At 40.9% G+C, this 27,380-nt stretch overlaps 1 protein-coding gene across 1 annotated transcript; it reads left to right on the top strand.

Moving 5' to 3' along the window:
- Positions 1 to 27,380, top strand: il4r.2 (interleukin 4 receptor, tandem duplicate 2). The gene is made up of 9 exons (XM_043711654.1): positions 1 to 150; positions 3,544 to 3,694; positions 4,105 to 4,250; positions 5,276 to 5,424; positions 10,916 to 11,063; positions 11,981 to 12,071; positions 13,058 to 13,136; positions 13,480 to 13,559; positions 25,645 to 27,380. Exons 1-9 carry the CDS (start codon positions 24 to 26, stop codon positions 26,687 to 26,689), a joined length of 2,016 nt encoding a protein of 671 aa, XP_043567589.1. The 5' UTR covers positions 1 to 23; the 3' UTR covers positions 26,690 to 27,380.

Below are 27,380 nucleotides of genomic sequence, written 5' to 3'. Positions count from 1 at the left end.
CACAATGAACTCTTCCTTACAGAATGATTGGTTACCTGAAAATCGAGTTATTTTCATTCCAAGTTAGGTGGGAGATCAGGAGTGGCTGCAAAATGAGCTTTGTTTCAGCAATATGGTGTCTGTTTATATTTGGCTTTCAGCTTTGTCCAGGTGAGTGACTGTATTTATATACGATATGATTGGTAACACATATTAAAAAAAATCACTAAAGTGCCTGCATGAGTACCTAGTGTTTGACAAAACTTTTAATGATTGATCAGTGCAATAAATCAAACATATCAATACTTTTTTTGTATCGGACCTTGAATTTGAATCTGCAAGGATTAATACTGAGGAGTGCCGTAAGCAGCACCCTCGGTTATGCTGTCATATGGACTTGTCAGCAGTACAAATGAGATCTTGAAGTAATGTGACCAAACACCTGATTCTAAGGTCTATGTAACAATGTCTGTTACATCAATGTAACCCATGCCTAGTGGCTAACATGCACTAAACTGCTTATTGTTCATTATAAGACATCTTCAAGTTAGAACAGTAAATGGTTTTCCTGTACCACTCTAGATCAAGTAGCCCCCATAGATCTTTTCCCATGAAGAGGATGATGGCCTATCATATAGTGTTATGATCCCAACTGATGGTACTACTGGTCAAATCAGTCACAGAGTGAAACCTGACCTGATAGATTATCTGTTATTTTCTTTTGTTATGTAATGTGGTGGTTAATCATTGAAACATCTTCATACAAGGTTTTAATTATTGTCAAATTAGAAACCATACATTTATTACAGAAATAAAAGAAAACGAGCATATCAAGCCATAAATATAGCTCCATACTACAGTTAGAAAGATCTTAACACAAACAGCAAAATTTCAATCTGTTTCCTAATAACATCCATTACAGAGATTGAAGTCCAGAGAAATTATATCACTATCTCAACTCTTTAGGTTTCTACTTATCTGACTCTTTCAGTTCTTTCCCAAGGTCTGTGGAGACATCTTGGTAAGTCGTTTCGATGTCTGCTGGCATGAACTCTTCACAAACCTGACAGCCTAATCTTTCTCAGTTTAAATAACTTGCAGCTTTCTATACAAACTCTCCTGGAAGCTCCTTGAACTATATTCTCTACTTGGGTGACTGGCTTTGCTTGAACTGAACTGAAAAACTACTACTAGGAGAAAAACTAAAGCTTGCTTCTGAATTCAAATGTGGTGTTGTATCAACTGAACTCAAAAACTTGTTTCTGAACTCAATCCCCGATTCTTCTGAATTGAACTTAACACAAGACTAATGGTTTTACTGTGTTACATTGTCTGTCAGAAACTCAAAAGTACAAACATCTTTCCATTAACACCACAGGGATCTACAGTTGCATGCTTTCTATGATGGCTTGCTGACCTATTTAAAAAGTATTCACAGCAGTAACCAAATTCCACCTGCCTACCTTTTTGAAACAATTTCAGAAATAATATTGATACATTACATGCCTTTCAACACAATGGTGAGGTGCAGACCAGTTAGCTGCACATACACCCATACGTACATCAAAGGAGAGAGTCGACAGTGTCAAGTTCCTAGGAGTGACAATAACCAACAATCTGTCTTGGACCTCCCATGAAGATGCAATGGTCAAGAAGGCACAACAATGCCTCTTCTTCTTCAGGTTGCCTAGGAAATTTGGCATGTCCATAAGAACCATCACCAACTTTTACAGATACACCATAGAAGACATTCCATCTGAGTGCATAATGGCCTGGTACATCAACTGCTCTGCCCAGCACTGTAAGAAGCAATTGAAAGTTGTATATAAAGCCCAGACCATCACAGAAGCCCATCCATGGACTCCATTTATATTTCTCGTTGTCACAGAAAGGCTGCTAACATCATCAAACATCATCCTTCCCATCACGGTAATGCTCTATTCCATCAGGCAGAAAATACGCACCAACAGGTTCAAGAACAGCTTCTTCCAGGCTGTTATTAGATTGCTGAATGGACTTCTCGACGTTCAAATATTGTTGATCTTGCTTTGTGCACTTCCTATGCAGCTGTAACCTTGTATGCCTCACTCTATCTAAGCTCTTTATGATCTGTATGTCCTTGTTAGCTATAATCTACCTGTACTGCTCGCAAAACAAAACTTTTCACTGTACTTAGCTACATGTGACTACAATAAATCAAATCAAATCAAGTCAATTACAACAGACCACCATAATGAAGTGAACCATTACTTTTCTCTGCCCCAAAACAGTTTATGAAGCACCTTTCACAAATGTAGTTTCCTTATAAGGGCCATTGTACACCATTAAGAATCAAACATTTCCATTTCCTGCATAGCCCTGCCCTTCTATTCTCAAGCACCCAACACCAAATTCCAAGTGAGCAAATGTAGCAGTGTACACTATCGCCAAGGTCTCCTTTCCAGTTTACCTTGTGAAGCTAGGCGGGCTGTAGAGGGAACAGGTGGCATAACTCCCAAATTACTCCCTTTGAGCAAACAATGGTAAGACCAAAATTCTAATTTTCTATAATGTATGGAGCTCGCATATATTGAAACATTCCTCCAGTCCCAATAAGCAAGGAGATCTGACAGATAACAATAACCCATAACATGGGCTCAAGATTTATTAGCCTCCGTCAAAAAGCAAGAGAACTATTTTGTGCTTTTGATACGTCATGCAAGGTTCCATTCAACAGAGAATTTCCTGCCTGCATTTCTCTAATTTAGTATATCCTCACTGCTTTGCCATCAAGATTCATCACCCTATCTCTGATTTTACTTTCTTTAACTCCTTTAATCCCACAGTATCAGATCTATTGAATTTCCCAATTGCCTCAGTTTTCTGGTTTTGTGAAGTGGAGGTTGCAACTTCCTGCCACTTCACACTAAATTTATTGACTCTTTGCTTTGGTACAATTTATTTTTTGTATACCTCAACCAAGTATCCAATGATGGTGAGTGTTATCAGGGAATTGCACCAATGGAGGCAACACAACCACCTATGCAGGCATTTTCTAACAGGTGTGATTAGATAGTGACTAACAATCACTAATCTGTGGCACAATCCCATAGAGAAATAGGTCTTTCAGCCCATCAAGTCCATAGTGATGTTATCCTCCATATAAGCCACCCAGGCTAATACAAATCTCCTACTCATTCACATTCCCTTCAAGATCCCACCAGTCCATTCCTATTCTCTGGCTCACTCCCTTTACCCTCACTCTGCTCCACTTGACTTCATATCAAAGTACATTTAAAAACAGCAGCCTAAACATTTGTTCTGAGAAGGATCAGTTAATGTATTGCTGAATGGACTGAATAGTGCGCCTGCTAAGTAAGAATCACGACAGAAAGATCTGTAAACTAAACCCAACTCCTACTGTGCCTCCACTTGTTGACAAAATGCGATACTCCAGTTAGTTTTGGCCTTTGCTTCACACCCACCCTCTCACATCATTTAATATAAGTTAGCATTCTTTTTGATTTTTAACTTTTGAAACCAAATGGGTATAATGTGTGACTGACTCATGTTACCACTTTATAGCCAGTGATAATGGTCAACCGAAGGTTCTTGAGTGTTACACTGACTATCTCAAGGAAATTACCTGCACCTGGAATGTAGGCCCGAACACAAACTGTTCAACTGATTACAGTCTGCAGTACAAGTTGTTGTATATTTCATCGAAACTGAATAAGTAAGTAATAGTATTTTTATTTGCATATTATTAAACCTTGTTATTTTCATGAAAATGAAAAGAGACCGAGCAGCAAAAATTGACAAGCAAAAATAACATGAAAGGAATCCAATAGGGAAGGATGGTACCACCAATAAATGAGGGAATATACTAGATGTTGAAGCTTTAATAACTTACACAGTGCACGTTACTGAGGAATATTTATGACCTATCACATTGAATATAATATCCACATCCTATAAGTCTCTCCCAGAAATCAGTCACCAAAAGCATGTTCAAAGCACTAAAGAATTAACATAATGATACATGATTGGAAGGAGGTCCAATTCTCAGAGCCTAGCATTAGTAAGATCTGGAATCAAAACCAGTTGAAGAATTCAAGTCAGTGCCTCTCTTATTATGTTTTTCAGGATAATAGATATTAAAACACTTCCAGGATCAATCTGCCAATGCAGTATCACAAAGCCGACTTTGGTATTTGCTGCTGATTATGAAATTATGATCCTTTTCAAAGGAAATGTGGTTCTCTCCAAACTCATTACGCCATCACAAACCAGTAAGTGGATTTCTGGGCCACTGTTTCTTGGCAATAGCTTTAAACAAATGTTTGATGTGTAAATATCTGTCCTATTGGTGAGATTTGTTACTCCATTTGTTTCTCCCCATTTCTGTCTCCTTCCATGTTTGTTCTGCTCAAGGTATTGCTTCCTTTAGTGGGGTGCAGTTCTGGGCATCTTCCAATATGTCACCTCATCGATTTAGTATGAGAAGATGCTTCAGAACTGTTATCTTCACTTGATGATCAAATATAATTTAAACTGCCATGAGGCGGTCAGTGAAAACTAAACAAATACAGCCACCTTAGCTGACTTTCCATTCCAAATCCAGAGGACTAAGCACTGCTGAGATATCAGGTTTTAGGATCTCTGGGGTTGAGCGGGTAGATGAGAGTCCTCTCATTACATGAGAAGACCGGAATTATGAATAGAGTCCTTAGTTTAAATTCCCACACTATCATGAAGGACTCTCCTTCTCAACCTTTCCCTTTGCCTAAAGTGCAGTGACCCTCAGGTTAAATCACCACCAGCTATCCCTCTCTAATGAGAGAGCAGCCCTGTGATCTGGTAAGTCTACGGTGACTTTACCTTTGAAATGAGGGGAGGTGACAGCCTTGGTATTATCACTAGACTATTAATCCAGAGACCCAGGGTTCAAATTCTGCAGACGGTGAAATTTGAAATCAATAGAAGTCTGGAATTAAGAGACACAAAGCCATTGTGAGGAGAAAAACCCATCTGGTTCACTAATGTCCTCTAGTTAAGGAAATTGCTGTCCTTACCTGGTATAGCCTGCATGTGACTCCAGGATCCCAGGTATGTGGGTGAATCTTAATCACGCATTAGAGGCGAGCAATAAATGCAGGTCCAGCCACAATCCCATGAATTAAATAAAAACAAAGTCCCTCAGAGTTTACAGGTAGAATCAGTGCTTGTTGCAGACAGATTGTTGGATAAATGATATTTTCTCTTTCAATGATTTTCTTGTATGGCATTTCCTAAACTACAGAATCATTTCTTCCAGTAAAGCCTTTGGCTCCACACAACCTCATGATAAACATTTCAGCAAACAAAGAGCATTTCCTAGTCTGGGATGATGATTACAACAACACATTTATCGAAAAGAATCTGGAGTATCAAATCGCTTACATGAAGACAGGAGGAAACTGGAAGGTATGCATCCCAAATTTAGACCTACCTCTTTTTGAAATGTTTTAACTTTGTTCACTGATCATCATAATCAAATTTCTTAAATGTTTACAATTCAACCAGTTTCTAAGTCTTTCATATAATTGAAGAGCTTTGAGCTCAATATTAAGGTATTACCCCTCCTCTGAGCATTTTACAAATCTTCTACGAGAACAGAACCAAATTGACAGACAATTTGCTTGTTTTAAATCCTTGCTAAATTGAAAGCTTCATGCATAATGCATTGAATATAGGAATTTGGAGGTCATGTTGCGGCTGTACAGGACATTGATTACGCCACTATTGAAATATTAGGTACAATTCAGGTCTCCTTATAGGAAGGAAACTTGAAAGGCTCAGAAAAGATTTGCAAGGGTGTTGCCAGGGTTGGAACATTTGAGCTATAGGGAGAGGCTGAATAAACTTGGCTATTTTCCTCGAGTATCAAAGGCTGAGGATTGACCTTACAGAGGTTAATAAAATCATGAGGGTCATGCACAGGGTAAATACACAAGGTCTTTTCCCCAGGGTGGGGGAGTCCAAAACTAGAGGATATAGGCTTGATGAGAGGAGAAAGATTTAAAAGGTCCTAAGGAGCAACTTTTTCATGCAGAGTGGTGCATGAATAGAATGAGTGGCCAGAGAAAGTGATGGAGACTAGTACAATCACAACATTTAAAAGGCCACGATATCACGGTGTCGGTGTTGGACTGGGGTGGACAATATTAAAAATCACACAACACCAGGTTATAGTTGAACTGATTTATTTGGAAGCACTAGCTTATGGAGTGCTGCTTCTTCATCAGGTATCAGATGAAGGAAGCAGCACTCTGAAAGCTAGTACTTCCAAATAAACCTGTTGGACTATAACCTGGTCATAGACTCATAGAGATGTACAGCATGGAAACTGACCCTACGTCCATGCCGACCAGATAGCCCAACCCAACCTAGTCCCACCTGCCAACACCTGGCCCATATTCCTCCAAACCCTTCCCATTCATTTACCCATCCAGAGACCTTTTAAATGTTGCAATTGTACCAGCCTCCACCACTTGCTCTGGCAGTTCATTCCATACACTCACCACCATCTGCGTGAAAAAGTTGCCACTTAGGTCTCTTTTATATCTATCCCCTGTCACCCTAAACCTATGCCCTCAAGTTCTGGACTCCCCCACCCCAAGATTATCCTATCCATGCTTCTCATGATTTGATAAACCTCTATAAGGTCACCTCTTAGCCTCTGACACTTCAGGGGAAACAACACCAGCCTATTCAACCTCTCCCTATAGCTCGAACCCTCCAACCCTGGGAACAGCTTCGTAAATCTTTTCTGAACTCTTTCAAGTTTCACAACATCCTTCCGATAGGAAGGAGACCAGAATTGCACGCAATGTTCCAAAAGCAGCTTAACCAATTTCCTGTACAGCCGCAACATGACCTCCCAACTCCTGTACTCAGTACTCTGACCAATAAAGGAAAGCATACCAAACCCTGCCTTCACTATCCTATCTACTTGCGACTCCACTTTCAAGGAGCTATGAACCTGCACTCCAAGGTCTTTTTGTTCAGCAACACTCCCTAGGACCTTACCATTACTTGTATAAGTCCTGCTAAGATTTGCTTTCCCCAAAATGCAGCACCTCGCATTTGTCTAAATTAAACTCCATCTGCCACTTCTCAGCCCATTGGCCCATCTAATCAAGATCCCGTTGTAATCTGATGTAACCTCCTTCGCTGTCCACGACACCTCCAATTTTGGTGTCATCTGCAAACTTACTAACTATACCTCTTTTGCTCACATACAAATCATTTATATAAATGACAAAAAGTAGTGACCCAACACCGATCCTTGTGGCACTCCACTGGTCACAGGCCTCCAGTCTGAAAAACAACCCTCCACCACCACCCTCGGTCTTCTACCTTTGAGCCAGTTCTGTATCCAAATGATGAGTTCTCCCTGTATTCCATGACATCTAACCTTGCTCACCAGTCTCCCATGGGGAACCTTGTTGAACGCCTTACTGAAGTCCATATAGATCTTGTCCACCGCTCTGCCCTCATCAATCCTCTTTGTTATGTCTTCAAAAAACTCAATCAAGTTTGTGAGACTTGATTTCCCATGCACAAAGCCATGTTGACTCTCCCTAATCAATCCTTGCCTTTCTAAATACATGTATACCCTGTCTCTCAGGATCCCCTCCAACAACTTGCCCACCATTGACGTCAGGCTCACTGGTCTATAGCTCCCTGGCTTGTCCTTACCACCCTTCATAAAAAGTGGCACAACGTTAACCAACATCCAGTCTTCCAGCACCTCACCTGTGACTATCGATGACACAAATATCTCAGCAGGGGGTGCAGCAATCACTTCCCTAGCTTCTCACAGAGTTCTAGGACTTTTAACATTTAAAAGGCATCTGGGTAGGTATATGAATAATTTAGAGGGTATGGGCCAAGTGCTGGCACAAGGGAGTTGATTATGTTAGGTTGTCTGATTAGCATGGACGAGTTGGACGGAAGTGTCTGTTTTTGTGCTGTATATCTCTATGACTCTATAACTCTAATTAGCAGCTGAATTTCAGTTTCAGGCGTATACATGGTGTATGCTATTAAAAATAATTTTTTAGCTCATCTTGTTCCAAGCAGTAGTCTATCTTTCACAATCAGTGAAATATAGATAAGGCCAATCTATCTTGTAAGATTTATATTCAACCCTTTGTATCTGCTCCAGTTATGATGTTGTATTTTTAATAATTGAGGCTGTATTGGTCGTTAGTCAATCCTTTTGAAAATTTTGAGTATTGGAGGTGAATTTCCATGGATATCCTGCCATTGCAGGTATTCTGTTCTGTCAAAGTTAACTCTACTTTCCACCTGAGCCCATGGTTATCTTTAGGGATTAAGACCTCCAAAGTTGTAGGATATAACTGAATATGTGATATAGCCAGCATGGAGTAAATGGGTTATAGAGAGGATTGTTGTTCAATCTGTGTGCTCACTCAAACTACTGATATCGATAAGGAGAATTTTGAACCCATAAAAAATCCCAAAGGACAGATGCCTTCCCTGCTGCTTTTTATTTTTTGAAACTCAAATGAAGTGTAAAATGTCAACAGTTGAAAAGGTTAAAAGAGTAATTCTGTGATCAAGGGAGGAGGGTATACATTCTGACAACTATCTGAAATGAAACATGTAATTGTTAGTGGAATGTATCCCGGTGAGCACCTTAATCAAAGATAAGATAAAAGCGATTGCCTTTGACATCATTAGGTCACATTTGACTGAGTGTGGTATCAAGAATCCCTGGCAAAACTGGGAATTGGGGCAAACTCTGCACTGATTAGAGTCATATCTGACACAAACAAAGATGGTTATGATTGTTAGACGTCATTCATCTCAGTTCTAGGATATCTGTGCAGGGTTTCTCAGGGGAATGTGCTAGCCCCAAGTATCTTCAGCTGCTGAATCCAGGAACTTCTGTCCATAATAGAGTCAGAAGTGGGGATATTCACTGATGATTGCACAATGTACAGCACCATTCATGACTCCTTAGATACTGAAGCAGTCCGTGTCCAAATGCAACAAGGCCTAGACAATATTCAGACTTGGGCTGAAAAATGGCAAGTAAATTCATGCCACACAAGTGCCAGGCAATGACCATCTTCAACAAAAGAGAATCAAACCATCATCTCTTGACAATGAATGCCACACTATTAACATTCTGGGGGTTATTATTGACCAGAAACCGAAGTGGACTAGCCTGAAAAGACTGTGGCTACAAAGGCTAAGAATCTTGCAGTGAGTAAATCACCACCTGACTCTTCAAAGCCTATCTATGTTTTACAAGGAACAAGTCAGGAATGTGATGGAATACTCCCCATTTGTTTTGATTATGTGCATCTCCAATGGCACTCAAGAAATTTGATACAATCCAAGACAAAGCAGCCTGCTTGATTGGCACCCCACAATAAACATTTACTTTCCCCATCAGTGTTGCTCAGTAGCAGCAATATGTACCACTGACAAAATGCAAGGGTCCTTAGACAGCACCTTCCAAACCCATAGTCACTACTGGCTAGAAGGATAAGAGCAGCAAATACATGGGAACACTACCACCTGCAAGCTCCCCTCCAAGCCACTCACCATCCTGACTTTGAAATACATTGTTATTCCTTGGTTTCGCTCAGTCTAAATCCTGGAACACCCTCCTTAATGGCATTGACAGTTTTCCTACATCAAATGGATTGCAGTGGTTCTAGAAGACAACTCACCACCTCCTCCTTGAGGGCAACAAGGGATGGCCAATAAATGCTAATGATGCCCACATTCCATTTTTTTTTTAAAAACCCTGTTGTAAGATGAATTCTCACCATTGTTCATCATGACATGGAACTACTTGGTAGATTTGCTGCCATTATCCTCTTTCCTGGCAGGAATTGGCAGGTATATTGCCTGCTTGATCTAGTATGGTAAAAGTAAACCACTTAGTAGTTTAATAAGAAGACACCTTGCCTTAAACAAGATATAGTTTATTACATAATAGCAACCATTTACAAATTACAATGCTATGATAGACAATGGTCCAGATATTCTGATGGCGAGATAGCCATTTCAACAGCAACCTGGACCCAACTTAACATCCCATTCCTATCTCCTCACTCACTTTGCACCCTATCCACTTACCCACGTGGTCCTCTACCATCTGTACCCACCCACTGTCATCCTAGCCCCACACCTGTCTTGCATATTTACCCTTTCATGGTAATTGTCAAAGTTAAATTGAAGAGCACAGTGTTACTGTTGCTAAAGGGATCATGGGTTGAATGATGATCCTTCCTTCTACTGGTTGTAAAGATTCCTGAACTGGTCTCACTGTTTCATAACAGAAGGCTCCTATTCTCGAATATCTAGAGTAGAAGTAATCTAAATATATCTGTGTCCTTTTAATCCCTTTGCTCTGGGCCAGCAATAGGGTTGAACATACAAAATAGGAGCAGAAGTAGACCAGCATAAGTGAACCATAGCATCACCCTTAAAAGAAAGATGCACAGTGAATTTCCTCAAGTATCCTCGCATTTGTTACTGTATCTTGGTGAAATTAACATAGACTGATGTGATGACTAGGAAATTCACTGTCCAAAGGTAAATTTATGAGCGGTGGTTTGGAGCTCCAAGTTTGGAAGTCATAAATTGGATTGTAATTATATAATTTTGATTGTATAAGGTAAGGGAGATTGAGGGAGGCGAGGAATTTCACTGGGTTGAGATCCTGGGGAAGTTAGGACATGTGCGAGCAGATGGGACGAGATTGGGTTGGGATATCTGGTCAGCATGGACAGGTTGGACCGAAGGGGAAAGAAAGGTAATTAGTGTAATTGGATTGACATGCTGAAGTTGAGAATAAAATAGGCTTACTTTGAACCGTGTTGGAAGTTTGAGTTTTATTTAGTTTTTGCTATTCTTGGATTTGATATAGATGATTAATGTAACAAATCAGAAAATGCTGGCCGTCCAATCGGTGTTGGATCCTGGATATACCTACCTTATGAAGGTTCGCTCCAAACCAATAGCAGGATATAATGGGGCATGGAGTGACTGGAGCTCTGAGTATGAGTGGCCTTATGGTAAGTGGTAAAAATAAGATGTACAGATTTTACTTTCTGTCCATTTGTGCCCATTCTCTGTTTCTGCTAAAAGGGATATCGATTAACCCTCACATATTCTGCCTCTAAGGCTACACAGAAACCCATATTCATCTTCTTTTAAGATGTCGTATTTTGCAGAAAGTTCCATTCACTGATTCAAACTCAGGAGCAGGTATCATGACTGATATTTTCCCCTCTCTGCCTCATGGTGCAGGAAATAGCTTAGCACTTGAACTGTTGACTCATTGGCGGATGTATATCAGTTTGAGAAATTTGTGCAGGCCTCAGCCACCAACAGGATTAAACTTGCCAAGTTATCCTTTTCCTAATAAATTGCAAAATTTTCCTTCAAGGTGGAATCAGAGGTCAATTTTGACAGGATCACAAATCCACCTGCAAATGAAGAGCACAGCATATCCTGGGCATGTTTTGACATTTCAGAACAAGTTGAACATAAGGTTGTGAAAGGGACAGTAAGGGATTAGCACACCTCAGCAGCACAAACATGCTACTCCAGTCCCATGTGGGTACACAACAATGTCAGCAGCACCACCGTCTTGTTCCAGGGCATTATCAAGGAATAATGTTTTCAGTTGTAATCGGAGAAATTTTCAGACCTGCGCAAACCTGTTTGAAAATGCAGGCTGTGAGTCACAGAGGAAAATGTTAAACAATTTCCAATAACTGCTATCAATTCCTTGAAAACAGTCGAGATAATGCATTTCCTGACTTGTCAAGGCAAATAAGACTCTCTTTTGTACAGCAGTGGAGTTAGGTGGTGTGAGAAAGCCAGGTTACAAGTCGGTTTTATTTTCATTTTCTCAGTGTTTTTCAGAACCAAATCCTTCACAGTGAATTTTTTTGACTACATTTTAGTTATTTTCTTTACCATTCAGATTCCTCTGACTTAATTTCAACTGCATTAATTGTCTTCGTGTGTATCATCGTCCCTCTACCTGTGGCTATCTGCTTCTTCGGTTTCAAATTGTAAGTCTACCTTTTTCAAACTGAATATACAAAATAATGTTGTCTCTTCACGGTCCCAACAAACACTCCCAGAGCAACTATAGAAGGGCTTAGATCCAGAATAAAATTCTCTCCATATTGTCCCATGAAAGACTCCCATGCAGACACATGATGGGGTTAAATACAGAGTAAAGCTTGCTCTACACCGCTCCTATCAAACAATCATGGAGCAGGTACGTCAAACATTAGATACAGAGCAACCCTCTACACTGTCCTTTCAACCACCACATAGCAGAAATACGATGGATTAGTCCTTCACAATGTCCACTGGATCTGGCAGATTCTGTCTACAGCACGAGCTGATCTAAGTCAAAAAGTGCGGTGCTGGAAAAGCACAGCAGGTCAGGCAGCATCCAATGTGCAGGACAGTCAATGTTTCGAGCATAAGCTCTTCATCACATTCCTTATGAAGAGCTTAGGCTTGAAACGTCGACTCTCCTGCTCCTCGGATGGTCCTCGGATGCTGCCTGACTGACTGTGCTTTTCCAGCACAACACATTTTGATTCTGATCTCCAGTATCTGCAGTCCTCACTTTCTCCATGAGCTGATCTAAGTCAGGGAAATTACCATTAGCCCTGATGGATTGCTTGGCAAATGTGGACAAATCAGTTTGCCTCCCAATCCCTGCGCTCACTATCCCCAACGGAAATTGCTTTATCTGTGTGGAAATGTTTAAAGCATTAATTTGTAAGTGTTGATTTCAGTTCACTGTTATGCAAATTGGCTTCCACTAATGCCACTTCAGCCATGGGTACCAAGAAGTGCTAAAGGGCAGGATATCATTGGTTCATCCTCATTCTCCATGTCCTTTCATGTTGGACATCATTATGACATTCAGTTTTGTCTGTGGTACTGGATGAGACAGACCATGCACTGTGCAAGGAAGTATGAGATCGTGGCTGTTGCACAGAGATTTCCTGATAAATATCTTTTCTGTTCTCCACAGTGTAAAGAAGAATTGGTGGGAGAATATTCCCAGACCTCAAAAGAGTGCTCTATCTAAGGAAAAATTTGACATGTTGCAGGTATTAAAATAATATATTTACTTTTTCTTACTATGAAATGCCAGTTCTTCTCATTAGACACATAATCACTATACATACAACGGTTCCAACCCTTCCTTCACTAACATTACTTAAAAATGCATTAGTGAGGAAGAATTAAAGAACAGCTCTTTAGAGCTTAGAATCAATGAGAGGAACATTCTGTGTACTCTAGGCCATAATTTAATAATGAAATAATGAGATTAATAACAAAATAATGTATTTGCTGTTAAATGATAAGAGAAAAATGCAGTACAGTTTAAATTTGTATCTTCTCCAATTATTGCAATCTTTGAGATTAAACAGTTTTTCTTTTCTAAAACAGAAGAATGGACATGTTTTCAGCGATAACATGCTTAATGACTGCAAAGTGGAGAAGGTTTCGTGCACCAATGAACTCCCATGGTGAGTAGGGTTAGCTTTATGTGATTAATCAAACTGCTGTTGAGTTTGCAATCTATTCAAATTACCTTAATAGAATCACATGAAGATTCTTATAAATTGGTATCTGATGTACATCACTTAACTCATCAAAATGGCTTTGAGTTGGATTATCCCAGGAAGCATTAAAGGCTTGTCCAGTTAGTGATCTGTTTGGCACTTCTAATTTCACACTTGCCATCACCGTCATTCTTATTGATCTTGCTATTGATATCACCCCTCTGAAATCCTCTTTAGAGCTTTTTTTGGGGGTGTAAGTTTTCCTGTTTGACACATTATCCCTTTTCTCTGCATTGAAATCAAGATTCATCACGTTACCTGCTGTTTAAATTAATTTTATACTGAATCTCAGAATCACAAATACCTTCTCCTCTTTCAATCATTTCTTCGAAGTTCAATCCACAGACTCTTAACATCAAGATCTCTGATTTACTTAGCCTTCCCTCGTACTCTTTACAAACTTATTTTTCCCTTGTTGTTGGTGTCAGCTATCTTTCAATGGTAACACTCAGCCCTGAGTTAGAGAGCTATAGGTTAACAACCCATTTTGCAGATTTGACTATATAATCTGGACTGATAATACTTAGCAGTATTTGGGAAGTATGCACTATTGGAGATGCTTTTTTTTTGCTGAACTGACAAACCGAGGACATGTCTGCTCTTTCATGAGGGGTGCAAAGGAATCCATGTTATCATACAAGAGCCACAAAGTTCTCCTACTGTCCTAGTCAAATATTTGTCCCTTGAGCAACATCAGTAAATCAGAGTACCTGGTCATTGTCAAACAGCTGGGCAGTTAGCCCAGTTGGCTGAATGGCTGGTTTGCACGGCAAAGGGATGCAACGTCATGAGTTCAATTCTTGCATTGGCTGAGGTGACCATGAAGGAATGTCCTTGGGTGGTTAGCACTACTGCCTCAGACTACCAGGGAACCAGGTTTGATTGCAGCATTGGGTGACTGTCTGTGTGGAGTTTCTCCCCATGTCTGCATGGGTTTCCACCAGGTGCTCCAGTTTCCTTCCACAGTCCAAAGATAAGCAGGTTAGATGGCTTAGTCATGGTAAATATGGGGATAGAGTGCGGTCTGGGTGGGATGCTCTTCAGAGAGTTGGTGCAGACATGATGTGCTGAATGGCCTCTATCTGCGCAGCAGGGAGTCCATGATTCTATTAACCTCTCCCCTTGATGGAGGTACAGTGACCATCAGGTTAAACCATCAGCAATCATCTCTCTCTCTCTACACATAGTTTGGTAAGACTATGATGACTTTACCTGTTTGTAAGATCTAGCCATCTGCTACTGTGTCTCCTACATTAAAACAACGATAACATTTTCAGAACTACCTCGCCAGTGATAAAGCATTTAAAGATATCCTTCGTGGGTGCTTTTGCTAACGCTGTTGGGGAGGGTTTAAACTAATGTGGCAGGGGTTGGGTACCAAATGAGGTTAGAGGACAGAAAGGAAGCAGTAACTAAAACCCATAAGGAACTAGATAGTGAAGTCAGCGTGACTAAGGGGAAGAGGAGGCAGGGAGCTGATGATGAATTCAAAGGGACTAGTGGTCTGGGGTGTATTTGTTTTAATGCAGGAAGTATAGTCGGTAAGGCGAATGAACTTAGGGCTTGGACCAGTACCTGGGAGCATGATGTTATTGCTATTACTGACACTTGGATGAGGGAAGGGCATAATTGGCAGCTAATATCCCAGGATATCGATGTTTCAGGCGGGATAGAGTGGGGGCTAAAAGGGGTGGAGGAGTTGCACTACTGGTCAGAGAGGATATCACAGCTGTGCTGAAGGAGGGCACTATGGAAGACTCAAGCAGTGAGGCAATACAGGCAGAGCTCAGAAATAGGAAGGGTGCGGTAACAGTGTTGGGGCTATACTACAGGCCTCCCAACAGTAAACATGAGGTAGAGGTGCAAATATGTAAACAGATCATGGAAAGATGTAGGAGCAACAGGGTAGCAGTGATAGGAGATCTTAATTTTCCTAACATTGACTGGGATTCACTCAGTGTTAGAGGTCTAGATGGAGCAGAATTTGTAAGGAGCATCCAGAAGGGTTTTCTAGAGGAGTATGTAAATAGACCAACTTGGGAAGGGGTCATACTGGACCTTATGTTGGGAAATGAGCCTGGCCAGGTGGTTAATGTTTCAATAGGGGATTACTTTGGGAATAGTGATCACAATTCCATGAGTTTTAGAATACCTATGGACAAAGATGAGAGTGGTTCTAAAGGAAGAGTGCTAAATTGAGGGAAGGCCAACGGTACCAACATTCGGCAGGAGCTGGGGAATGTAGATTGGGAGCAGCTGTTTGAAGGTAAATTCACATTTGATATGTGGGAGGCTTTTAAAGAAAGGTTGATTAGAGTTCAGGAGAGATATGTTCCTGTGAAAATGAGGGATCGAAATGGCAAGGTTAAGGAACCATGGATGACAGGTGAAATTGGGAGACTGGCTAAGAGGAAAAAAGGATGCATACATAAGGTCTAGGCAACTGAAGACAGACCAAGCTTTGGAAGAATATCGGGAATGTAGGACCAATCTGAAGTGAGGAATTAAGAGGGCTAAAAGGGGTGATGAGATATCTTTAGCAAATAGGGTTAAGGAAAATCCCAAAGCTTTTTTTCACATAGAAGGAGCAAAAGGGTAACTAGAGAAAGGATTGGCCCACTCAAGGACAAAAGAGGAAAGGTATGCATGGAGTCAGAGCAAATGGGTGAGATTCCTAACAAGTACTTTGCATTGGTATTCACTGAGGAGAGGGACGTGACGGATGTTGAGGTTAGGGATAAATCTTTGAGTACTCTAGGTCAAGGCAGCATAAAGAGGGAGGAAGCTTTACATCTTCTAAAAGGCATTAAGGTGGACAAGTCCCCAGGTCCAGATGTGATCTACCGCAGGTTACTGAGGGAAGTGAGAGAGGAAATAGCTGGGGCTTTAACAGATATCTTTGCAGCATCCTTGAACACAGCTGAGGTCCCGGAGGACTGGAGAATTGCTAATATTGTCCCCTTGTTCAAGAAGGGCAGCAGGGATACACCAGGTAATTACAGATCAGTGAGCCTGGTGTCAGTGGAGAAGATACTGAGGGATAGGGTCTATTTCCATTTAGAAGAAAATGGGCTTATCAGTAATGGGCAGCATGGTTTTGTGAGGGGAATGTCATGTCTTATAAACTTAATAGAACTCTTTGAAGAGGTGACAAAGTTGATTAATGAGGGAAGACTTGTAGATGTCATATACATGGACTTTAGTAAGGCATTTGACAAGGTTCCCCATGGCAGGCTGATGGAGAAGGTGAAATTTCATGGGGTCCAGGGTATTCTAGCTAGATGGATAGAGAACTGGCTGGGCAACAGGAGACAGAGAGTAATAGTGGAAGAGAGTTTCTCAAAATGGAGACTTTGACCAGTGGTGTTCCACAGGGATCCGTGCTGGGAACTCTGCTGTTTGTGATATATATAAATGACTTGGAGGAAGGCATCAGTTGTCTGATTAAGAAGTTTGCAGATAACACTAAGATTGGTGGTGTAACATATAGGGAAGGGAACTGTCTGAGAATACAACAGAATATAAATAGATTGGAGAGATGGGCAGAGAAATGGCAGAGGGAGTTCAATTCAGGCAAATGCGATGTGATGCATTTTGGAAGATGCAATTCAAGAGTGAACTATACAGTAAATGGAAAAGTCCTGCGGAAAATTGATGTACAGAGAAATCTGGGTTTTCAGGTTCATTGAAGGTGGTAATGCAGGTCAATAAAATGGTCAAGAAGACATATGGCATGCTTTCCTTCATCAGATAGGTATTGAGTACAGGAGTTGGCACGTCACGTTACGGTTGTATAGGACTTTGGTTCGGCCGCATTTGGAATACTGTGTACAATTCTGGTCAGCACATTACCAGAAGAATGTGGATGCTTGGAGAGGGTGCAGAGGAGGTTCACCAGGATGTTGCCTGGTATGGAGGGCTCAAGCTATGAAGAGAGGTTGAATAGATTAGGATTATTTTCATTAGAAAGACGAAGGTGGAGGGGGGACCTGATTGAGGTCTACAGCTTATTCCCTGACTGCAGAACTTAATTACTAGGGATCGTGAGTTCAAAGTAAGAGGGGTTTAGGGGAGATATGTGTGGAAAGCTCTTTACACACAGGGTGGTGGGGACCTGGAATGCGTTGCCAGTGGAGGTGGCAGAGGCGGGAACGATAGCGTCATTTAAGATGTACCTAGACATACATGAATGCGCAGGGAGCAAAGAGATACAGATCTTTAGAAAATAGGCAGCAGGTTTAGCCAAAGGATCTGGATCAGCGCTGGCTTGGAGGGCTGAAGGGCCTGTTCCTGTGCTGTAATTGTCTTTGTTCTTTGTTCTTTATCCTCAGTTTGTGAAAAAGTAACAATTAGAAGCTGAGGTCTCATTTCCATTTCATTAGACTTCAGTCTGTGGGGTGCATCTATTTTTGGATAGCTATCACCTAATCTTGTTGATATTATTTGACTATGACACTGAGTGTACACAAGCATCATAAGCTTTGCATAACAGTTCCTCGATAAATATAGGGACATTGTCTGCATGCAAATGTTTTCTGCTAAAACTTTGTTTGTTCAGGAGCTGTGGGGGAAGAACAGAGCTTAAGTTAGAGCTTTACATCTCTCATGTGCTATTCTTTAATCTTCATTCCTGTAATGTGTATGCTGCAGCCAGGCCAGCATGTATTGCCCACACCTGGTCGCCCTTCAGAAGCTGGTAGTGAGATAGTGAACTGCTGCAGTCCATGAACTGTAGGTACACATATAACGTCGTTAGAGAAGAAATTCCAGTATTTTGACCCATGATAATAAATGAAGGCAATAGGCAATATTGTTCCAAATCAAAATGGAGTGTGACATGCAGATGGGCCTGAGAATAGTGGTCTTCCCAATACACGTTCTGCTCTTGTCTTTCTGGTAGAGGTCCTGCATTTGGCAGGTTCTGTAGATATGAATAAATCTGTTTGTCAGCAAATGAGAACAACCCATAAAAAGTTTCGACCTTCAGCTCTAATTGCAAATTGGTCTAGTTCTTTCACCTTTTTGTCCTTTCACCTTTGGGTTCAATCCAACTAAGGAGGAATAATTCCTTCCTTTCTAGACTGAAGCACTCTAATTGAAATAAATCATGTTAGGTGCAAACACTCAGTATGTATAACCAGCCATAATCTGTAACCTCATGCCCCAGCATATCCCTCATTTTATCATTATGATCAAATACAGGTTCAATGAAGAGTATAGGAGGGTGCGCCAGGGATACCATTAAGCATACTTAAGACGGAGGGATCAACCTAATAAAGCTATAGAACAAGAATACTTGTTTGCCAAATGGTGGAAACAAATTGCAATCTGCAGAGCTAAACATTTCCATAAGTAAAGGATTAGCTTAGAACTCTGAAATCTTGCCACATATTCTGTGAATGATGGTAGGCAAATGAAACAATTTGCAGGAGGAGAAGACTCCACAAACATCCTCATCCTCAATAAAGACAGTACCTGGCAGACTTGTGCAAGAGTCAAGGCAGAAACATTTGCAACCATCTTCAGCCAGACGTGCTGGTGAATAATCCACTTTGGACTCTTCCTGAGGTTCCCAACATTACAGCCAATTTGATTCAGTTCTCATGATATCAAGGAATGGCTGATAGCACAAGCAATGCAAAGGCTTTAGACCTTGACAACATTCCATCTGTTTTACTGAAGACTTATGCTCTAGAACTAGCCACACCCCTAGCCAAGTTGTTCTAATACAGCTGCAACACTGGCATCTACCAAACAATGTGGAAAGTGCATTGTTATGGCCATTTCACAGAAATACAGAAGGAATCTAATCTGGTCAAATATCTACCCATCAGTCTTCTGCCAATCAATAAAGTGATGGAAGGATACATTGATAGTGGTATTAAGTTGTGCCTACACAGCAGTAATCTGCTCATTGATGCAGGGCTTGTGTTTAGCAAGGACTGCTTTTTCCTGATCTTATTACATTCTTGGTCCAACATTGAGAAAGCAACTGAGTGTGAAAGTGGAAGTAACATCCCTTGATATCATCACACAATTGGAATGGATGGCAAAACTCCTTACTGAAGTCCATATAGACAACATCCACTGCTCTGCTTTCACCAATCTTCTTTGTCACTTCTTCAAAAAACTCAATCAAGTTACATGAAACATGATTTCCCACACACAAAACCATGTTGACAGTCCCTAATCAGTCCTTGCCTTCCAAATGCATGTAAGTCCTGTCCCTCAGAATCCTTTCCTACAGTTTATTCACCATTGACATCAAGCTCACTGGTCTATAGTTCCCTGGCTTTTTCTTACCACCTGTCTTAAATAATGGCATCATATTAGCAACCCTCCAGTCTTCCAGCGCCTCATCCATGGCTATCGATGATACAATTATCTCAGCAAGAGGCATTGTGAGTCCAGATAGCTACATTTCTGCCCAGTGCCAGGGTTCAGGATATCTTCTCTGTGCTGGAGAAGCCATTGCAGGGGGGGGAGGAGGATCCAGTTGTCAGGATCAAATATGGACAGCAATGACGTAGGTAGAACAGGGAAGTTGTTCTGTATCATCAGTATAAGGAGCGAGGTGCCCAATCAAGAAGTGGTACCTTTAAGGTAATAATCTCTTAATTACTTCCTGAACCATGTGCAAACTGGCATAGGGTAAACAAGATTAGAGAGAGAAATGCGTGGCTGAAAGACTGATATGGGAGAAGGGCCCAAATTTGGGAAGTTGTGATGAAACAAAGAGTAGGGAAAATGCAACAGAGGAAGGAATTAATGTGAGAAATGATAAACAATCACAACCAAATGCAAATAGAGTCATAGAATCATACAGTATGGGAATAGATCCTTTGGTCCAACTAGTCCACAATGACCATTCCAAACTAAACTAGTCTTGTTTGCCTGCGTTTGGCCCATTTCCAAACCATTCCTTATCATTGACTTATCCAAACGTTGTAACCGTACCTGCATCTACCACTTCCTCTGGCAGACCATTTCACATGCAACCCACTCTTTAAAAACGTTGCCCCTCATATCCTTTCTCTTCTTAGGGAGATCTTTTTTAAGCTTAAGGTAAGCACTCAAAGCTTACAGGGAATATAAGAACAAATCAGCAGACCAGAGGTTACAAAATTAATAAAAGAATAAAATCTAAGCCGCAGTATTTGAATGCAGATAGCATTCAAAACAAAACAGATGAACTAGTCGAACAAGTTCAGACAAATAAGTACTGTCCATTCCACAAACTGGACTGGTTTGACGATTCCCTCGTCTTCCAACCTTCTGATGTCTGCCTCTACTTTTGCCAATAGGGCAAATGGCACTGAGCGGGCCTCGCAGAATTGTGGAAATGCTTGGTCAACATACAAAGTGGTTTCCGTTCTTTTGATAGTCCCTAGACCTTCCTGAAGAACATCCAGGTATTTAATTAGGACTTCACTCAGACAACCATTTCCTAATTGTTGAACCAATCTCGGTGAATCTTTCTCAACCAATTTCACCCCATCAAACTTGTGCCTGGCCCTTTTACGACAATGAGTGGTAACTGCTTCTCATAAGAGACCAGAATTGAAGATATACCCTTAATCTGTAAAGATTCCCCAGTATAGGTTCACGGTCTAACCGGGGTCTTGTGCAAACCTAAGGGTTAGAGTCCTGAGTGAATTTTGTTAAAGACTGGTCTGCAATCACTGGAATTGCCGTGCCAGTATCAACCTCGATTAGAACTGGATGACCATTTAACCAGACATTTATTTTGATTAATTCTGATTTGGATGTTGCTAAGCAATATAACTGTTCCAAACCACACAGTTTCCAGGGTGGACATTCCCTTGATACTGGTTTATGAGTTCCCTTACTCAAATTTAGGTCTAGTGGGACTGTTTTGCTGTCTCAAGACCGCATACCAGCAGCAACTACAATGGCTTACTAGCCTGGATCCTGAAGAAACTTTTAATCATTTGGCTAAGGCTTGGTTTTGTTTTGGGATTTTATTTTGCTGTTGGTTGATAGAGTCCCTCTGTTCAGGATATGTCTGGAGTGAGGCTATGCAAGTGCCTTCACTCAAGTGGTGTTCCCAAAGCTCAGTTGGACTGGCAATGATATCCACTTCTATCAGAATTCCCTGCAACTCATGTGCTCCACTTGCTCTATTTTCTAATGAAACAATTGTAGTGCCAGTTTGAAGTCCAATTGGGCTTCAACTTGTCATCACTTTTGCATGGTTATATCATTAATTCCACATATCAAACAGTTTCACAGCATCTGATTCAGGATTAAACCAAAGTCACATGTGTCTGCCAGTCCTCTTAATCTAGTCAAAAATCCCAATATGGATTCGCTGGTTTTTGGATTTCCAAGTAAAACCAATGGCATCTCAGCATTAGAGGAGGCTTGAGGTCACAATATTCCTTAACTAAGTCTGTCAACTCTTGAAAGGTTTTTTGATTTGATTTATTATTGTCGCATATACCTAGGTACAGTGAAAGGTTTTCATTTTGCGTACAGTATAGGCAGATCATAGCGTACAAAGATCATAGGTTGATGGAACACAGCAAGGAATAGAAAGTTACGGCTGGAAAGAGAAAAGCAAGATCAACATTATATTTGAAATTTGACAGGTCCATTCAGAAGTCTAATAACAGCGGGCAACAAGCTGTTCTTGAACCTGATGGCACTATACAGGAATTTAAGCTTTAGTATTTGGTACTTCAGAGAATGTTGGCCTCCTAATAACTGAAAAAGCTATGGGTCCACAATGAGAATTGCTAACTGCTTTTCATCTGCCCCAATGCCATTTGCCCAGAAAAAGTAATGTGTCCTTTCCACATACCGAGACCATTCCTCAATGGCCAGATTGAATGAGTCAAGCTTCCCAAATAACAGCATGATGCCAGAAATGCTCACCCCAACTCAAAGTCAACTGTTACCAGCAAATTTCTTCAGGAGCATGCTTTAGTCTTGTTGCCACTGAAATAACTCCACAGAGACTGGCATCCTGTCACCAAGTCGCAGAAAGTCCTTGGCACTGATCCAGTTCCCTCAGAGCCAGCTCGGTCAGTGAGCAGGATGTCTGACACTCTTGTTTTTTTTTTCTTTTTTTTAATTTTCCTTCTTTTAGACCCCCACATTACCACCTAACTGCGGTAGTGCTTATTTTTCCCCCAGCACCCATGTTGTGTGTGTGCACGTGTGGGACACAGTGAGAGACACAAGGTGTACAAATCTTTATTCAGTTTCCGCCACCAGGAAGAAAAGAAACACCCAAGTAGCCAGTGACAAGCACTGCCCTTCACATCAAAGGGCAATGCTGCGTGATCAAACAATGAAGGGGAGGGAAGGGGTTAAATCAAAATAGAATTGGAGGGATAAATAATACACTCCACTCCCTGCTTTTAAAAGACATTAGTGATCCAATTGGGCTTTTCCTGATTCGCGGTCACCATTATGCCCTTAGCTCGAGTTATTTATTGAATTCAAAATTCACCACCTGCTGAGGCAGGATTTAAACACGGGTCTCTGGATCAACAGTCCAATGATAATGCCACTAGGTCATTGCCTCCCAACACTCCTCTTGTTTTTTTTTTCTTTTTTTTTCTTTTTATTTAACCCCCACACTACCACCTAAGTGCGGTAGTGCTTATTTTTTCCCCAGCACCCATGTTGTGTGTGTGCAGGTGTGAGACACAGAACACATCCTCTTGTTATCTGTCAGTCAGGACTCCCTGATTGGGCAGTTAATCTGGTCCAATCAGGGATCTGAAGCGTTATGCAGTCCAGCTGGCTGACCTCATTACAATCAATACACAGAGGTAGGTAGATTCTGATACCAAGGGGAGGAAAACTTCTTGGGGATATGTAGGAATGTAAAGTTGAGGTTGAAATCAGATCAGCTTGAATGGTGGAGCAGGCTCAAAGGATTGAATGGCCCCTTCTTGTTCTTTGCTCATATCAAGCAGTCTTGGCAAAAGTGAAGTCAATGTGAATTGGATTTTTGGAGAGGGATTTTAAAGAGAAGTCTGAGTCACGTGTTCAACAGCATAAATTGATCTTTATTTGGAGCTCCTTACCAACGCAGCCTGGAAGAGGTCTTTACTCCAACAGGGCAAAGATTCTCCACTAGTTGGAGTCATACCTAGCACAAATAAAGATTTTGTGGTTGTTAGAGATTACTCCCCTTGATCACATGACATCATTGCAAGAGTTCCTCACAGGAATGTCCTACACCCAACCATCTTCATCTACTTCATCAATACCTTTCTTGCATCATATTGTTAGAAGTTTGGTTGTTAGCTGATGATTGAACAAAGTTCAGAACCACAAACATTTAGAAGGACAAGGGCAGCAAATACATTGGAACACCACCAACTGCAAGTTCTCCTCCAAGCCACTCACCATTCTACTCTGGAAATATATCACCAATCCTTCACTGTGCCTGGGACAGAATGCTGGAATTTTGTAATGGTATTATGGGTCTACTAATAGCAAATGAACTTCAGCGGTTCATGAAAGCAGCTAAGTTCCATCTTCTCATTGGAAACTAGGGATGGGCAATAAGTGCTGGCCTGCCAGCAATACCCAAATTCCATTAATGAATAAAAATAAATAAATTTGCAGCTCCTCGCATACTGAAGCATTCTGTGTCACGTGCTGCAAGACTTGTGCTAAACCCAAACTTAGGCTGAAAAGTAGCAAGGTACATTCATACCATGCAAGGAACAAGCAATGGTCTCCTCCAACAACAGTAAACATAGCCACAGCTCCTTGATAGTCAGTGCTGTAGCTGAGTTCCTCATTTATCAACATGCTGGGGATTACCATTGACCAAAAACTCAACTACATGAGCCATATAAGTACTGTAGCTTAAATAAATATTGGGTCAAAGGCTACGAATCCTTTCATGAGTAACTAATTTCCTGTCTCCCCAAAGTCTGTTCACCATCTGCAATGCACAAGTCAGGAGTGTGATGAACTTTCTCCTTTATTTGAAAGAGTTTAGTCTCAACAATAACACTCAAATGCTCAATAGCATCCAGGGCAATGTCGATTGACATACCATCCACTTATCTACAAATTCATTCTCTCCACCACCAATGCACAGAAACACCCAGTATGCTTCTATATGCAAATGATCTGTAACTACTCACCAAGGGTCCATCAACAGCAAAGGGGCGGCACGGTAGTTCAGTGGTTAGCACTGTTGCCTCACAGAGCCAGAGACACGGGTTTGTTTCTCCCTTGGGCGACTGTCTGTGTGGAGTTTCCACATTCTCCCTGTGTCTGTGTGGGTTTCCTCTGGGTGCTTCGGTTTCCTCCCACAATCCAAAAATGTGCAGATTAGGTGAATTGGCCATGCTAAATTGCCCATAGTGTTAGTTGTATTAGTTAGGGGAATGGGTCTGGGTGGGTTACTCTTTGGAGGGACTGCGTGGACTTGTTAGGCCGAAGGGCCTGTTTCGATAGTGGAGGGAATCTAATCTAATCTAATCTAAACCCGTGATCTCCACCTTGTAGAAGTAGCTGAGATATAGGAACATCATGCCCTGCAATTTCCATTGCAAGTCGTGCATCATCACTTCAGTAGCACTGACTCAAATTCCTGGAAGTCTTACTAATATCATGTGGAATATCTACAGCAGATAGCTCGTCACTTTGTTGGGGGCAATTAGAAATGGACAATAGTTGATAGCCTGGCAGTGACATCCACATCCCATGAAAGAATTTTTAAAAAGGCTTCAACAATAACTTTGTCAAAGTGATTTGTCAAATTGGGAGAAGTACAGATGTTGATTCAGTGAGGTGCTGGATTAGTGAGCAGTTCAATTCCTATACCTAGTTGGAAAGGCTTGGAGAACTTGGAGTTATACAATCATTCCTGTACCTGCCAGGTAAGGGGGAGAACTATATCTCATAATCTAGGAAATTAATCAAATAGTTTAATGTCAAAATACACTTTTGTGTTAGAAATTTTACATCTTTGTTTTTTTCCTTGATCTAGTTTTGGAGAGAAGAACAGGATTGAAAGTGTTGATGACAAGCTTTGCACCATGAACATCCCAGTCTTTCAACCCTTGATGGAGATCTCCGATTCCAATGAAAAATTCCCCTTCCCTCATTTTCCAGGTTTCAATTTCCCAGTCCTGAAAAACCCCTTGACCTCTTTCTCGTTGCCCTTTGAGGATTTGCCTTTTTCCACCTCCGAAGGTCCGGATTACTCCTTATTCAAAAGTGTCATGAAAGACCAAGAAGAAGACAAGTACCACCCCTTCACTGTAAATGAAGACAGAGACTCCCCACTCAAACTAAGTACCTACTCAGTTTGCCCAGGTGCTAACAGTATGGCAACTGGATCTTCTGATGAAGTTGGTTATAAATCTTTCAGCAATTGTGTCTCTGCACCCTGGACCAAAGTAACACAAACTGGAGAGAAACAGAACTCAGAGACCCAACTGGAGTCTAGTGAAATTGAGTCATCTGACTATCTGTCTTCTGATAAACTTACATTCAAGTCAATCAACAACATGATGCCAAATTGTGAATGGGATAAAGTTCACAACACATCATGTGACTTCACACTGGATGATGGGACTCACTTCCCAATAGACCCCTTCCCGATGTTCCCTGAAAGCCTCCAGTCTTCAGCCTTGCATTTGAATGCACAGACACAGTGGTGGCATCCAGTCTCAATTCACAGGATGTCCAGCACAACAGAGTCTGACTTCAACCCACATCTCATGACCTCACAGGACTGCTGCCTGAAACAGGAGCCAGTCTTGGGCACAATGAAACAGGGGGATGTTGGTCAAGCAGAGTCAGTCCATCCAGGAAATACATTGGAAAAGACCCGGATGAAATACATTGTGGTCCCAGAGGACTCTGAGCTGGCTCTGAATGAGCTGACACCCTATATGAAACTGTCGTTACTAAATGTGCAAGCAAAAGATAAGATACAGGGAGTGGAGTCAATCCATCCCCTAACCAAGCATGCATATGTTAATGATAATGTCACAGTTATACAAAGGGACAACATACTCGAGGGTTGAAAGGATGAATAGTTGGGCTTTACTGAACACTTCTAAATCTTGAGAAAGATAAAGACACACATCTACGGACAAAGTATAGCAGTAATAGTAGCATGCTTCAATTCTTTTTACTTTATTCATCAATTATCTCAAAGTTTAAAAAAGGCAAATACAACACAGGACCATACATACTTTGCAGAAAATACACTAATAAAAACAAGAAGATTAGGGAATAGAGTTAAAGACAAGGTGATGTGAAGAATTCCTCAAATATGTACAGGAAAATTTCTTGATTAGTACTGTACATCCAGCTCAATGAGAACGGAAAAAGTGCTGAATATTGGTGTGTTATATGCTCTTAATATACACATCCAAACATTATTATAATGATTAGTAATCCAATGAAGGGTCCTTTATTGAAGAGTAATAGGATTCCAGGAGAGCTGTTCATAAACAAATATGCTGATCAACACTGCTGTGATTACTTTTTAATGTTATCTTACTTTACGTAATGTAATGAAGTGTACCACACCATTTACATTTTCAATGGTATGTTAGTTGGTATATTGAAATATATGTTCTAAATGCAATCAATGTTTTTTCTTTAAATTAGAAAACACAAGATATGTACATAATTTGAAAAGTATGTATTAACAATTGTTCTGCTGATTTGACTTGACCTGGTAAATCATTAAACTCTTGCTAATTCAAA

This window comes from Chiloscyllium plagiosum, chromosome 21 (assembly GCF_004010195.1).
Source record: "Chiloscyllium plagiosum isolate BGI_BamShark_2017 chromosome 21, ASM401019v2, whole genome shotgun sequence".
NCBI lineage: Eukaryota > Metazoa > Chordata > Chondrichthyes > Orectolobiformes > Hemiscylliidae > Chiloscyllium > Chiloscyllium plagiosum.
This window is presented reverse-complemented; position numbering and strand designations above follow the sequence as displayed.

Bases quoted from the DNA above. Each gene is read 5' to 3' on its own strand.
- il4r.2 (XM_043711654.1), top strand. From the start codon at position 24: ATGATTGGTTACCTGAAAATCGAGTTATTTTCATTCCAAGTTAGGTGG. The intron at 12,072-13,057 runs GTAAGTCTACCT...TGTTCTCCACAG, and splicing joins TGCTTCTTCGGTTTCAAATT to TGTAAAGAAGAATTGGTGGG. The intron at 13,560-25,644 runs GTGAGTAGGGTT...TCCTTGATCTAG, and splicing joins TGCACCAATGAACTCCCATG to TTTTGGAGAGAAGAACAGGA.